This window comes from Pezoporus flaviventris, unplaced genomic scaffold, assembly GCF_033815535.1.
Source record: "Pezoporus flaviventris isolate CSIRO_AGI_PZ_B2104156 unplaced genomic scaffold, CSIRO_AGI_Pfla_v1 ptg000031l, whole genome shotgun sequence".
Classification (NCBI taxonomy): domain Eukaryota; kingdom Metazoa; phylum Chordata; class Aves; order Psittaciformes; family Psittacidae; genus Pezoporus; species Pezoporus flaviventris.
Window position 1 is genome coordinate 56,526,770 of NW_026892579.1, and position 14,117 is coordinate 56,540,886.

The 14,117-nt window shown below is 38.5% G+C and overlaps 1 protein-coding gene across 15 annotated transcripts in view; it reads left to right on the plus strand.

The window, feature by feature from the left end:
* MAP4K3 (mitogen-activated protein kinase kinase kinase kinase 3) overlaps positions 1-14,117 on the plus strand; it is an 80,619-nt gene that overhangs the window by 16,088 nt on the left and 50,414 nt on the right. For 12 of the 15 annotated variants that reach the window (XM_061461313.1, XM_061461320.1, XM_061461322.1 and 9 more), the window contains 6 exons: positions 3,080-3,144; positions 5,373-5,428; positions 8,496-8,543; positions 10,674-10,716; positions 11,362-11,434; positions 13,963-14,094. In XM_061461313.1, the coding sequence (XP_061317297.1) occupies positions 3,080-3,144; positions 5,373-5,428; positions 8,496-8,543; positions 10,674-10,716; positions 11,362-11,434; positions 13,963-14,094 (417 nt within the window). Of the gene's footprint in view, positions 1-3,079; positions 3,145-5,371; positions 5,429-8,495; positions 8,544-10,673; positions 10,717-11,361; positions 11,435-13,962; positions 14,095-14,117 lie in introns of those variants that run through there. The other 3 variants (XM_061461324.1, XM_061461325.1, XM_061461321.1) reach the window with 3 other exon arrangements.

The following is a 14,117-nucleotide window of genomic DNA, read 5'->3' on the forward strand; positions in this document are numbered from 1 at the left end:
TGACAGAGGGGATATTTAGATTAGACATTAGGAAAAAGTTCTTCCCTGTGAGGGTGGTGAGGCCCTGGCACAGGTTGCTCAGAGAAGCTGTGGCTGCCCCATCCCTGGCAGTGTTCAAGGCCATTTTGGATGGGTCTTGGAGCAACCTGGTCTAGTGGAAGGGGGTTGGAACTGGATGAGCTTTAAGGTCCCTTCCAACCCAAACCATTCTGTGATTTCCTAAAGGCAGTATTTGGGAGTTCCCATGTTGTGGTGATTAAGCTTCTTAAATGGATGCTATGTATCTGGAAGTTGTATGGCTGGGATCATATGGTGTCCCAACTTCCTGTTGCACCTCCTTAATCTTCCTCCCAACCTCAAAGCCTTCCTTTCTTTTGGGAAGAGAGCATCTTTTTGTGTGTTAAGGTGTGATGACTTTATTTGTACCTGTCTGCAGTAGTGGGAAGGAAGTTGTGTCAGCATTTTCTTGATGTCTGACATTGCCTGGTGTGTTCCACAAAACTGAAAGACATTGTTATAAACCTTTTCAGAAGACAAACTTAGAAGTAGTAAGTGAGGAACAGCAGAGGGGGAAGGCTGGGGCTCTGCAGTGCTGTTGAAGTTACCCTGAGCTGTATTTCTAACACACGAACTTCTGACCAGAATGTAATGGTTCCATTTGTATTTGTTTCTGGAGGTGAGATTATTTGCATTGTTGAAGCACTGTCTTACCAGCTGCTTCTTCAGTCAAAGTGGGAACAGATTGCTTAGTATTTACTAATAAAAAGCTGTTTCTCATGACTTCTTAAGATTTCATGTGCAGAGACTGTGAACAAACACTTTTGCATTCAGCTTTCCTGAAGTTTTTTTAGATTGAAACAGTGCCTCTGTTCAGCTGGGGGTGCTTTTTCTTTAAAAAAAGTTTTCCTCCTGTCTCTGAGTATCAAAATCTACCTTTGTAGACCCAGAATTAATTTTATGGAAAATAAAGTATATATTTTGGCACTTTTTTGTGTCCTTGCTTGGTCCCCTCCTCTTTCTTTTGTGTAGTGCTTCTCTTTGGTTTGAACAACTGAATGGCTGTCTTTGAGGCCTCTGTTGTCTGACTTTCTGTTTTCTAAGTATTTTTCAGTGCTAAGAACAGTAAGAAAAATACCATCATCCCATACTTGGCACTTATCAGCATATTGTGCCCCACTCTTTGCTTTTGTTTACATAGGGATTTTTCAACAGTCACATTTCTGCCTTGCTGCTAACTTGCAGACACTAAATAGTACTGTTGATCCTGTCTCTGTTTTGTTTGTTGTACTCACCATATGCTCTGCAGACAACTGTATACACTTACTGCTGATTAGATGGATCTTCACCTGCCTCAGAGCACTTAAGACATAGTAATAAAAAGCTAGATAGGGAATTAAAAATGCAGTCTTTTTTCTTCCTTTTCTGTAGAGCTTTTCCACACTGGGAAGTTAATGCCCAGTAAGCAAAGGTGTGAATTACAATGCTTACCTACTTTCTGTTTCTTTTTGGGTGCTCTGCTGCTGTCCCAAGGCTGCTGGGGTGCTCCTGGCTTTTTTCCACTTCTATGCTGTGCTGCTGTTGGCATCAAACAGGATGCAGCCACATGGGAAAGAGTGGCCTTCATGAGCCCAGTGCCTCCAGAAGTGTCCCTGAGTCCTGATAACTGTGGGGGATAAACAAGGGGCTTGTGAATGTCTTGTCTCTTCAGTGCTTCTTTCTCACTCATGTTTCCCTGTTGCCATTGTTAATTCTGTTTTCTTTCACAGGTGGCCATACTGCCTCTCTGTCTCCCTTTGATCAGTTATTTCAGTAAAAGGACTTCATATTAAGTAATGGTTTAATTAACCCCTAGAAATGTATGGAGTTAACAGCCAGGGACCCCCATTGCTTCAAACCTCTGTAATGCCTGGACAATATCTTTCCCATCACTAGAGGAAGCACCCAGCGTATAGCTTGGAGGACCATGTAGAATGTGGACATAAAAGGGGAGAACATCCAAGAAAGACAGTTCTTCCTTGTAGAAGCAGCTATTCTAGCTGTTATCTGCTGGTAGAAATACTTGAAATTTGCAGCTCAGGAAATAGGCTCAGCACTTACACCATTGCCTCGCAAAACACTTCCATGGATGTTGGCCACAAGGGTGTCTCTGTTATTCTGAACAGAACGCTATGAATGCAAGAAATCAAAGATCAGGGCTCATGGGCAAGCTGCAGAACAGTCACTAGTCTTTCCTTCGGTTGTTCTGTGTCCCAGTCTGGTGATTGTATGTGATCTCTCTTTCCTGCATGTTTTGATGGCCAAGAATGTTTAGGCAAGTCCTACATTTCCTGCTCTCCAAAATACTTTTCTGCAGCTGCGTGTGGTACATCTGTCTTACCAGTGAAAAATACCAAGCAAAAATAGAATTCAGGGTCCATAATGGAAGATACCTTTGAATCCTTCAGCCTGTTGTCTGTTCTTGGAGAGCACTTTTTATGGAGATACAGTGAGTCAAACTGATCACCTTAGTAAGAGATACCTAAAGAACTTCCCTCTGACTCCTGCCACTGAAAATGTCTATAGGTATTTTTAAGGGAAAAGTCTTCAGCTGTGAAGTCCCTTAGCTACACCAAGGGCTCCACTCTGCCTAGCTTTGACTAAAGCACTAGAATTTCACTCCATTTGTTGAGAGAGATCCCTACAGCTTTTGTTTTGGGTTCCTTTTTTTGTTTGTTTTAATTCCTCTGCTCTGAAAAAAAGTTGGAGAGAAGTAAAAATGAGGAAGAAATATGAACCCACATCTGTTTGCTTTCTCCTCAGTAAAAGTATATTTCACTTTCATAGTAAGTCTTGAACAAAAATCAGTGTGCACTAATACTGTTCCTGTTACTCCAATAAACCCTCATATATTTTGAGTATTTCATTAGCTACTCTTTTGACAGTGAATTATCATGTCAAGTTTAAGTTATATTCATTATTTGACTTGTACTTTGCATAATAGAAAGCTTTATGTTGTGCTTTATAGTATTTGAGTCTTCTGACTTTTACAGGTGCTATTTTCAAATCTGACAGCTAATGAATGGTTTTGTTCACTTTTTAGACGAGACAAGCTATGGATTTGCATGGAGTTTTGTGGAGGTGGCTCTCTACAGGATATTTATCATGGTATGTCAAGACTAATTCCTTAGAATCTAAGTAAAGCTTATTTTCAAAAAAGGGAGATGATGACAGTGTTTTGTAATCAGAGAGGAGGAATCCTAGATGTGGTTTCCACAATAATCCATTGAAGATCAATTTTAGCTTATGTATTATATAATGGTTTAGGTTTGGTTTTTGAAACAATATTAGCTATAGCGCGTTTTTATTTTGATAAGCAGAAGTTGCTCCATGCAGTAACCATCACTGCTGTGTACCCAGCACCACTCTTGCAAAAGTTGTAAAATCAGACTAGTTCATTGTAAAAATAAATGTTACATCCTGATGTGCTTTCTTACTTCATAGCCATTTTATTTCTGAGCTTTTGGACTTTGCTTTAATATAATCTATAGCACTGTCTATAGATACCTAGATTGGTTAGCACAGATGCTTTTGTCCTTAGTAAGCAGTGATCTTTTGAATATTTGTAGAGCAGTAGTGCCACAATGGCTTTTTTTTTTTTTTTTTAGTGCTGCATGCATGACATCTGAAAAGCAAAGGTGTGATCTGTATTTGCTCTAGGTTTAGGTGCAATGAGTGGTCTAAGAAACAAGAGCTGTGTATGGATCTGTTGCATAAAGAGAGGATCAGTCAATTGCTAGTTTTCAAGAGACAAAATCAGTTTTGAGGGATTTTATTGCCCTGGAATTAAGATTTGCTTAGGAAAAGAGTATGCTGTGAGTAATGGCCCTGTAGTTCTCAGGTAATGTATTTCAGATGGAAAATCTGTCCACATTTTAAATTGTGAAGATTTTTATATGTTAGTATCTTCATTTTTCTCTTACATGCAGACAGTTTGTATATCAGTTAAAACAAGGCACCAATTGGCAAGTTCACACCATGTTTACAATGTAGTCATTTGAGTGTGGTCTCGTTGACCCTTCACCTCTTTGCTAGTGTTGGTAGAAGCACCATGTTTAATAGGCTTTGTTATGTGGAACACCTGTAGAGTAGGAAATGAGCTCATGCCTCATAAATGCCTGAACAGATGTCATACAGGAGCAGTTTCCTGTTGCAGCTGATTTTTGTCTTCACTGCCAATAGAGTGGAAGGTTCTTTCCTGATCATAATTGCAGTCCAGAAGATCTTATTCTGGTTAAACTAAAGGCCTCTGTAATCTTAAGTCATTTAAGTTAATGAGAATTAAATTTCACAAACATCCGTACTTAGAAATAGGTACTTTTGGCTGCTAATATATTTTGGTTTATGTGCATTTGGAGCTTTAATTTCAGAAAAAGATGGATCTACCATCAACACCTGTTTCAAAGATGTGTGTTGCATGCTAGTAATTTATATTATGGTTGTGGGTTTTGTAGAAGCTGAGCAGTCAGGTAGTTAAATCTTTTTTCATTTTTAATGCCCTGCTACTTCAGTTTCCTTTGAGAAAACCCATCCAACTATTATATTTGTTTTCTCTGCAAAACCAGAGAAGCTTGCAGTGAGAACTGCATTTCCTGGTCTTAAAATCCTTTAATTTCAGGATCAAAGTCCAGTGAACGGGGGCAAGTCACAGGCCATTCCTCGCTTGTTATTCAGTGTTTGGTTTATGGAGTTGTTCAGAATTTAATTCTTTTACTTTAAAAGACTTGAGTGAAATGGGACACTGGAGGTAGAGGAAAACCCCTTTCCTTGGGAAGCTGCTGAGCCTGCTGCTCAGGGGGAGAGTTTGAGAAGGTGTGTCATGTGGCAAGCCCAGGAGCAGCAGCTGGTAACTCATGCAGGAAAGAGTTGAAAAGCTTGAGATCAGGTTGCATGGCTGCAGAGAGAGCAGGTGGGAAGGACGGAAGGAGAGAGCAGGTCACAAATAGTAGAAGGAACTTCCTAAGGGTCAAATGGGACTGCGCAGAGTTTGCTGCAGCTCTGAGTCACTGGGTTGAGAGTCCAGCCCAGCCCAGGACAACATGGGTTTGTGCAGGGGAAAGAGTTGTGATTAAATCACTGCTTTTGTTTCTTTTTCCTCTTAGTTAGAGATTTATGTATGGAGGGAGTTAGTGGTTTCCATTCCAATGGAACTACACATTTTTGAGTTTAATAGATGATTGGTGGTGCTCAATCTGGGGGAAAGCCTAAGCACATTTATTCAAGACTTCTTGTGTAAGGTCCTGTCAGTGTGAACGGAAGTCATTGCATTATGGTTTTGGAATGGACAGTATCTTACCTGATTTTGAGAGAATATTTTTTTTTCCCTTGCATTTCAGTGACTGGACCACTTTCAGAACAGCAGATTGCCTATGTTAGCAGAGAAACACTACAGGTAGTATCCTCACAGGTTCTTGTGGTTGACTTTTACATTAAAAGCATTAAAAACTAAAAATAAATGCTGCAGAAGTGTGAGATGCCATGGAAGTACAGTGTTTGGGTGGCTTAGCATTTTTCTCAGACTTCTGAGGATGCTCTGTGTAATAGCCTAGAAGTGGTTTGCATAATTGCATAACCTTAAATTACCCTGGATCATGTAAAGAAAACTCATCATCTTTCTGCTGTGGCTTTTTTTTTTTTTCTGTTGGTTTTGTTTTATTTTTTTAGGAGGGGAAGCAGCATATTTATTATCTCATATTTTGGTACCAATTAGTTATTGCAAGTTTGAAGGAAAATTTAAAGACTATTTTGCATATGTGATAAGGAAAAAAAGTAAAATTGCGTGTGTACTGAAGATGTTCAGGTTAGTCACCAGCCTATCCTCATTGAATGTGCTAGCTCTCATTTCTTCTTTCCTAAATTAAAGGCTAAGTTCACTAGTAAGACTTAATCAGAAATGGCTTTTTAAGTGGTTGTCTTTCCACACGAGAGCAGTTCTTGGCTTCTAGTGAATGCAGATCTGTTGGATGCCATCAGTTTAGAGCTGTTGCCTCTCTCAAACACTCTCAAGACAGCTCTGTCCCTGAGCCAGCTGCCTTGTATGTCACTTGCTGTCACCCTATGCTATGCCAGAGACTGCTGACATAATTTACAGGACATGTTTTTTTTCCATACAGTAAAGATGTGACACTAGGATTGTTTTGGGTTTTGAACCTTTAAACCGTTTTGCTGTTACATAATCATAGAATGGTTTGGGTTGGAAGGGACCTTAAGATCATGTAGTTCCAACCTCCCTGCCACAGGCAGAGACACCTTCCACTAGAAGCGCTATCCAACCTGGCCCTGAACACAGCCAGGGATGGGGCAGCCACACTTTCTCTTGGCAACCTGTGCCAGGGCCTCACCACCCTCACAGGGAATAGCTTCCTAATAATCTCATTTAAGTCTCCCTTCTGTCAGTTTAAAGCCATTCTCCTTTGTCCCCTCACTACAGGTCCTTGTCAAAAGTCCCTCTCCATATTTCGTGTAAGGCCCCCTTTAGGTATTGGAAGCTAAAAAGCTTGTCCCCATCTTTCTTATAAGCCCTCTTTAAGTACTGAAAGGCTGCAGTAAGATCTACCCACAGCCTTCTCTTCCCCAGGCTGAACAATGCAAGTCTCTCAGCCTTACTTCATAGGAGAGGTGTTCTAGCCCTTTGGTCATAGTCTGGAATGGAATTTATGAAATCATTATTTGTGTGTGAAGATTTTTTTGTTCATATGTGTAAATTGCCTGTGAGAAGGAAATTAGCTATTTTGTGTTTTCTAAGTGTTAACCATTTCTGTATATTTTAAAGTTGTCTAACCACATGTTTATAATACTCTGACCAAATATAATGTATATGGTTTGTGATATCTTGTGCTTATAATGCAGCAGTCACTTTTCCTAGTTCGAACTCTGAGAATATAAGCCATATGTCCATCCATAATAGTAAATGTTAATTTTGCCATCAGTTTCCATCAATCAAGAGTTTCACTTGAATGCCCAAAGCTGTTGTTTGATCCTGATGTTCAGAAGCCCATTAAATGGTCTGTTTTAAAAAAATCCCACTTGCCATCAGTTCTGGCTGGAATTACTGAGGCTGATTCTGAAAATATAGGTCCTTTAAAATATGACCTTTAAAGTACCTACCTCCAGGCATTCATGGTGACCTCATTCTTAGAGGGCAGTGGTAAAAATGAGTGTTTTGTCTCTGTGCCGCATCCAGAGATTTAAATGTGAGGAGTGTACATGGGACTCTTCTAGCTAGTGCCAGTCTTTGCAATGGTCTGGTGGATGTTTTGGTTTGTTACACTCTGTACCAAAAACAAATCTAATGCAGTTTTTTTGGTCTGCATGCATGCCTGCAGTGAGGACTATGAAAAACCATTGGACCAGCTGGCTATTGTTAGTCGTTTCCTTCAGAGAAACAGGTTAAAACAACAGTGAGTGAGGTGGTTTTTAGTTTATTTAAGGAGTTAAGTTTCATAACTGCTAAGCAGTTCGGCTACACTGCGTTCTGTTTTTCATAAACTGACAAAAACATACTCCAGAAACGTGTCCTCAGTGGTACTGTTGTCTACTTGTACAATTTTGCTCACTTGAAAATCTCGAGTACCAAGTCATGTAAGTAATTGTTTATTCATTTATTCTGTTGGTATATTTAGGACTATCCACAAAAAGGCTGACAGTTGGAAACAGTCTTATTTTATTTTTGCAGACAATTCCATGATGTCTTGCATAAGCTGGGGCAAACTCCCAATAAATCTGTCTTGACATGGGTATCTGACATGAACATACAGTGTTTATGTTCATGACCTCAGAGCGAGCAAGATGTTTACATGTTGTTTTACCCTGGAAGAGAATTTTAAAGATAAGCCTGGAGTGTCAGAGGTGACATGCTCTGTGATTTGCCACGCAGAAATTTGGTTTCATAGAATTCTTCCAGTATTTAAACTTAGGAGTTTCTAATTTCCAAATTCTGAAACGCTTTGATGCTGTCATTGAGACCCTGAGAGACTGCTTAATGGTTCTGCAGAAATCCATGAACTCCTGTGTTAGACCTGACGCTCTGTTTGCTAGCATGCTTCTAGACTTAACTGGAATATGTAATGATATAGGAGATAAGCGCAGTTATGATACTTATACTAGCACTAGTTATCCAGTGATCTGACTGCTGAATAGTAGACAATTAGGCAATTTCAAAGTACTTAAATTGATCTAGAAAGGTGAGGGATACCATGTCCAGAGGAAAACTTGGTCAGGGAATGCTTTTCTTACAGCAGATGTGGTGACTGGTATTCTTCACATCTATCCTGTGTTTTAGATATTATGCTACTACATATATTGAATTTGCACATACAGTTTGAATATGCTGAAATGTAATAATATTCTTCAGTGAGTCATTAAGATAATTGAATTGGATCCTAAATATGTCTCGTAATTAAGTAAGAAATGTATGTGATGAAAAATACTGGACTAAATTATTTAAATATTTTATGCAGGGACTATATTACCTTCACAGTAAAGGAAAAATGCACAGAGATATAAAGGTAAGTAAAAACTGAAGGGAAGTCTCATGTTTCTAAAATAGGCTTTATCACCTCTAGTGGGTCTTTACTGTTCTCTATCAATTTTAGGGATATTTAAAAAAATTGTGGTTTTTTTCTGTCTATTAGAAAGAAATGGAATTTTCTGCCCAAGGGAAGGAAAAAAAATATTTTTTTAAATGCATACATTGCAATAGTTTGTTCTTATAATTGGAGCCAAACATACTATTGATTTAGACAGTGATATAAAATGCAGGCATGAGCCATTGTCTAGAGCAGTGTGTGTTCACATGGCTGTAAGAGTGTGCTCTATGAAAGAGGAAAGGTTTGGTCTTTCCCACACCTTTCCAAGAAGCTTGATTCAGCTTTCAAAGCTTCTCTTTTAAAGCTTCTCTTTGAGCCAACTGGTGAGCAGAGATGTTGCTCTGGTTTCTTATTGCTTTTCTTGGTGAGCAGATTGCAGGCCGATCTGCAGGCTGCAGTTCTGGGTGGCTCTTTGAGGCTACTTCTGTCTCCTCCTTTGCATGCTAAAATTAGACAAGGTACTGCAAATCAGCCTCTTAACACTGGCTTACTTAAACCTTCATCTTAAAGTTGAATCAAAGCTATCTTGTTCTGGCTCTGATGCTCTGAGTTTCATTGTAGAGCTTCTTGTCGACTTTTTTTCCCTGAGATTTTACTTCTTACTCTTTGCCTTTCAAAACTCTTCCTTGCTCAGACTGCAGCTTAAACTTGGCATGCTTTTTCCTGGAAATCTAACAGTAAATTATCATATTCTTGGGGGGGGTGGGGGGGTGGTTTTGTTTGCTTTGTTTTCAGACTGGGGATGCGGTGTACGTAGTAGCTCCAACTGCAGAAGCCTTTAATGCAGCCTGATTCCAAGTTGTTCTCGTTGACTGCAGAAGGTCATCTGGGGGTTTGAGCAATCACAAAAAATCATTTCTGAATGAAAGATTACTTTGGCACAAAAATTGAAGGTTACTTTATAGCATGCAAGATGGTGCTTGTAAGAATACAGTGCATAGATACTAGTCTATAAACTGATGATAAAACATGCTTACAGTGGTTACATTGAGAATTTTTTTATATTTAAAAAAAAGGCATTTCTCATTAGTGTGGGAAAATACAATCTTCATCTGGAGATCGCCTGACTATTGAATTATGTTTGCTTTCCTCTGTAGCTAAGTTATGTATTTAGAGTATGCGTTCTGTTAGTTTTGAAAGGTGAAAAAGGTCAAGAGCATGCTAACCGGACTGTCAGTGTTTACAAAGCTCTGTTTATAAGGCTCATTAACTATACTTGTGCAACATTTGCCAAAATAAGGTGCATTTTACTGCAGGCCAGACTTCTCCCTGAAAAGCCATAATCTGTAAAAATCTGAGTTTTTGGAGGCCCGTCTATGCTGCCCTTCTATCTAATTTATGGGGCGGAGCTGTCATTAGGAGCCAGCTCCTGCCTTCACTCCGCTCAACCTGTACTTGGTTTCAGTCTTGAAATCAGGTTTGTTCTCAGTCCTTTTATGTCATGACATTTTAGTACCAATTACCTCTTTGGGTTAGTTTTGATTATTGAGCTGAAGTGAGAGGTGCATACACAGCAGCTAATTCTTCAAATCTAGTACTAACAATCTGCTGCATAAGAACGGAAGTAGTTTTTCTAAACACTTGAATATCAAGGCAGGTCCTTAAGGCTATAGTTATAATTACCATGGCTCTCAAACAAGACAAAACCAGCTCCTACATATGAAAAGAAAATCACTTCCTCTTTGACCTTTACAGTTCCTATTTCCTTTCAGTCACTGTAAATAGAAGAAAGTAAGAATTCATCCGCATAGACGAATAATCATATTCTGCTTTTTGAAAGGGGTTTTGTGTGCCACAGATATTGCGTAGTACCATAGGCTAAAGAGTACAAGCTAAAAATGAATGAGAAACCCTGTATATCCCATTTTCTTTATATGGCAGAATGGCAACTTGCTAATTTCACAACTGTTTCCTTGGTAAAGCTGCAGATTTCTGGAACATGTGTTCCTTTGTTTGTCTTTGGCCAAGATCTCACATAATTATTTTTTAATACAGTATCAGAGAAATCTGCATGTTTTAATTCACGTGTGGTTACTCTTTTCTTTTAAGGGAGCAAACATCCTTTTAACGGATAATGGACATGTAAAATTAGGTGAGTTAATGCAATTTAGTGTTAATAACAGATTTTTATGTGCTCAAAGAAGCAGTCTCCTGTATTTTGTTTAATGGTGTAGTGGTTCATGTAAAGAATTAGTGGACATCAGAATTCTTTTTCTCTTGCTGGTAACAACTGTGCCGTCCAGTTAGTATCTGAGGAGTAATTGGAGTAGTTTTACAACACTGAGGTAAAACACTTTCTAATGTATAAGGCAGGTAAAAATCAAATCACAGGTTTTTAAAAGTCTTTAATTAGAAATTTTTATCGAAATGTACTTTGAAAGGTTATCTGAAAGAATATTTTGTATAATAAATAAAATAATAAATTATCATATTAAAACACTGCATGTAACTCCTAAGACTTCTGTTTAAGCCTGATCCTTCTAGATCCTTCCTCTGTTGATGAGGGGCATGTTTGTGTGCAGCCTGCATACTTGGCAGGTGACTGAGGAGCTGACTGATGGTATCTGAGATAGACCAGGTTTCCATTATTTGCTTTTGTTATTTATTTTTTGTTAAATATTTCCAGTATGTTTAAGAAACTCACAGTGGGGAAACCAAATTTATGTTCATTAACAATTAATGAGCTACACAGTAGTTATTAACTGTCATTTTGGTTTTGTTTTTGTTTTCTGAATAGCTGATTTTGGAGTATCTGCACAGATAACAGCTACAATTGCCAAAAGGAAATCATTCATTGGCACCCCATATTGGTAACTGTGTTTTACTTGGCCATTAATATAATCATAGCATAGTAATGTTGAAAAATTGCAATAAAAGCATGCTATGTTGCTTTCTGGGTAGACTAATCACTAAAGGCTGCATCTGTCTTTCTAGTGGTTGTATCTCTGTTACGCTAAATCCTGAATTAGCTGAGTATCAGAGAAAATGTTCTAATGCTTTGAAAAACTGGATGTCTGTGTTGCCATCACTTGACTAATGTATCTCAGTTTTGTCCAACTTAAAAACTATAAACAATTTTACTTGGTTTTAACTCTGATCTTATATTGTTTTCTTTTTCTTTCCTGTTTTTTTCCATTTTGCTATTTTGTGTTTCATCCCTTACACCATAGCTAGATCTTTTCTGTAACTCTTCAGTTGATACCGAGTTTCATTTTTTGTCCCCACGTATTCTTTAGGCCACTTGTGAAATGTTTCCTCTGAGCAGTTTTCTTACCCCCGTCCCCTCCTCCTTATTTGCCTAAAATGATTGAATTAAAATGTACATTTCTAGTCTATTTGTATTGCATCTTTGTTCTTTCCTCAGTAAACTAGTTTGTCTAATTTCCTTTCTGAAGTTCAGCATTTTATTTTCTCCTCTTTGTACTGGAAATGGTTGTTCCCTTGAGGTAAATGACGCAACGTTCTTCACTATAAAATAGTGCTTTTGTGGTATGTTTCCCAGAATGATATTCAAAATCCTGTTGTCTGACAGTATGGTAGGTACAAGATAAAAATGCATGTAAGACATTCCCCCTCCTTCAAGTATTTGGTCTTGAAATGGTCAAGCACAGCATTTTTAGCATTCTTCTGCAGTGTAAGTAATGCCAAGGCATGGATTCACTTCCCCTTCAGAATAATGCAAACACCCATAAGTCATGATTGTGTAACTGGTTTGTGTCTCTGTTTCTTAAGATGTCTGGGTGACTTTAGTCCTGGCCTGTATTGCTGTTTAACTTCCAAATCACAGAATCACAGAATCCTGCCAGGCTTCTCAAATGATGTGCCATAACCCTGAACAATAACCTTGAAGACATTACATAGGTTAAATGCTGATGAAAAGCATCAGTTTTAGTTTGCATATCTTCTCAGAGATTTGAGAGGAGAAGCAAGGAAGGAAAATTGTTGAAATCGCAGAGGAGAAAATTTAGTTGGAAACAGGCAGTGTGAAAGTTTTAGTGATCATTAGAGGTGTCCAGGCAGGTAAGGCTTTGGTTCTTGGATGGGAGAGAAGCGAAGGTCAAAACTGTCTTTTAGTTGTAGTAACCCTGCTATTTACCCTTGTGTTCCTTTCCATGTCTTTTTAAAGTTAACCCTTTTTCCCCTCTACCCTGGTTAACTGTTCCCTTCTTGATTTAGTTCTTCTGTGAACTCTCAAAGACACTTAGTAATTTTAGTTTAACTATGGAAACATGAAATAAGTTGTACCACCAAACCTGATCTACAGATAAGGATGTCTGTGTTTAACTAATGCATCATGTTAGAAGAAATTTCTTCAGTGAAAGGGTAGTCAGACACTGGAACAGGCTGCCCAGGGAAGTGGTTGAGTCACCATCCCTGGAGGTATTTAAAAGATACACATAGTTTAGTGGTAGACTTGGCAGTGTTAGGTCTACTGTTGGACTTGATGATTTTAAAGGCCTTCTCCAACCTAAATGATATATGATTTGAGATGTCATTCGCTGCTTTTCTGGAGCACTCATTAAGTGACATGCATCTGTCTTACTGTATTGAGTTACATCCCGAGTTCCACTGCTGCTTTTCAGGTGATCTGGACTAATAAAGTTCAAATCTAAAAAATATTAACATGTTTGCTGTCTCATATGGCAATGTAGGAGAATTAAATTCGTAACTCACTTTGGTCATTCAAAATATGTAACAATGCCCAGTGAATAATTTTCTTAGGTGTTTCTGTTTGTGTCAGTTATGTTTGTTAATTTTTGCTACCTGAGGCTGTGAAACTACTTTAATTTAAATGAAGTCTTGTGACATTGAGGCAGACCTTAAAAACAAGTGCTCTGTGCGGAGGTGCCAATGAGTCTTCAGATCTCATGCTTTCAGAAAAACTGACATTTTGTTAATTGTTTCTTTGTTAGAATTCTTCAAAGTCAGTTGATCACTTCCTGGGGCAAGGTGTGAATTTGGATATTATTTGGGTTCTATTATAATTGAATAATTATACTTAAGGCTCATTGGTGCTTGAGTGGTAGTTTGTTGTGTGCCTGCAATGAAGGCTGAAACTGGTTTCATCTGCTTACTGCTAAATAGCTGTTTTGGAAACTGCCTATTAGTTACTAGAAGATGATAGAGGAAAGCTTCATGTATACGTAACTTTTTACACACACACCGACACACATGTATATCTGATGTATAAATGTATATGCTGTGAGCTTATAGATGGAGAGCTTTAAGGGGAAAGAGTAGTAAACTGCTTACAGTACTGCATGATTTTTGTATTGTGTACAGAAGGATGTTTTATTTGTAGCAAGAAGTTTACCTAAAAATGTCTCTTACCCTTTAGGATGGCGCCAGAAGTAGCAGCAGTAGAAAGAAAAGGTGGCTATAACCAGCTCTGTGATCTGTGGGCAGTTGGAATAACTGCTATAGAGCTTGCTGAACTTCAACCTCCAATGTTTGACCTGCATCCAATGAGGTTAGTAAGGGGTTAAGGCTTGG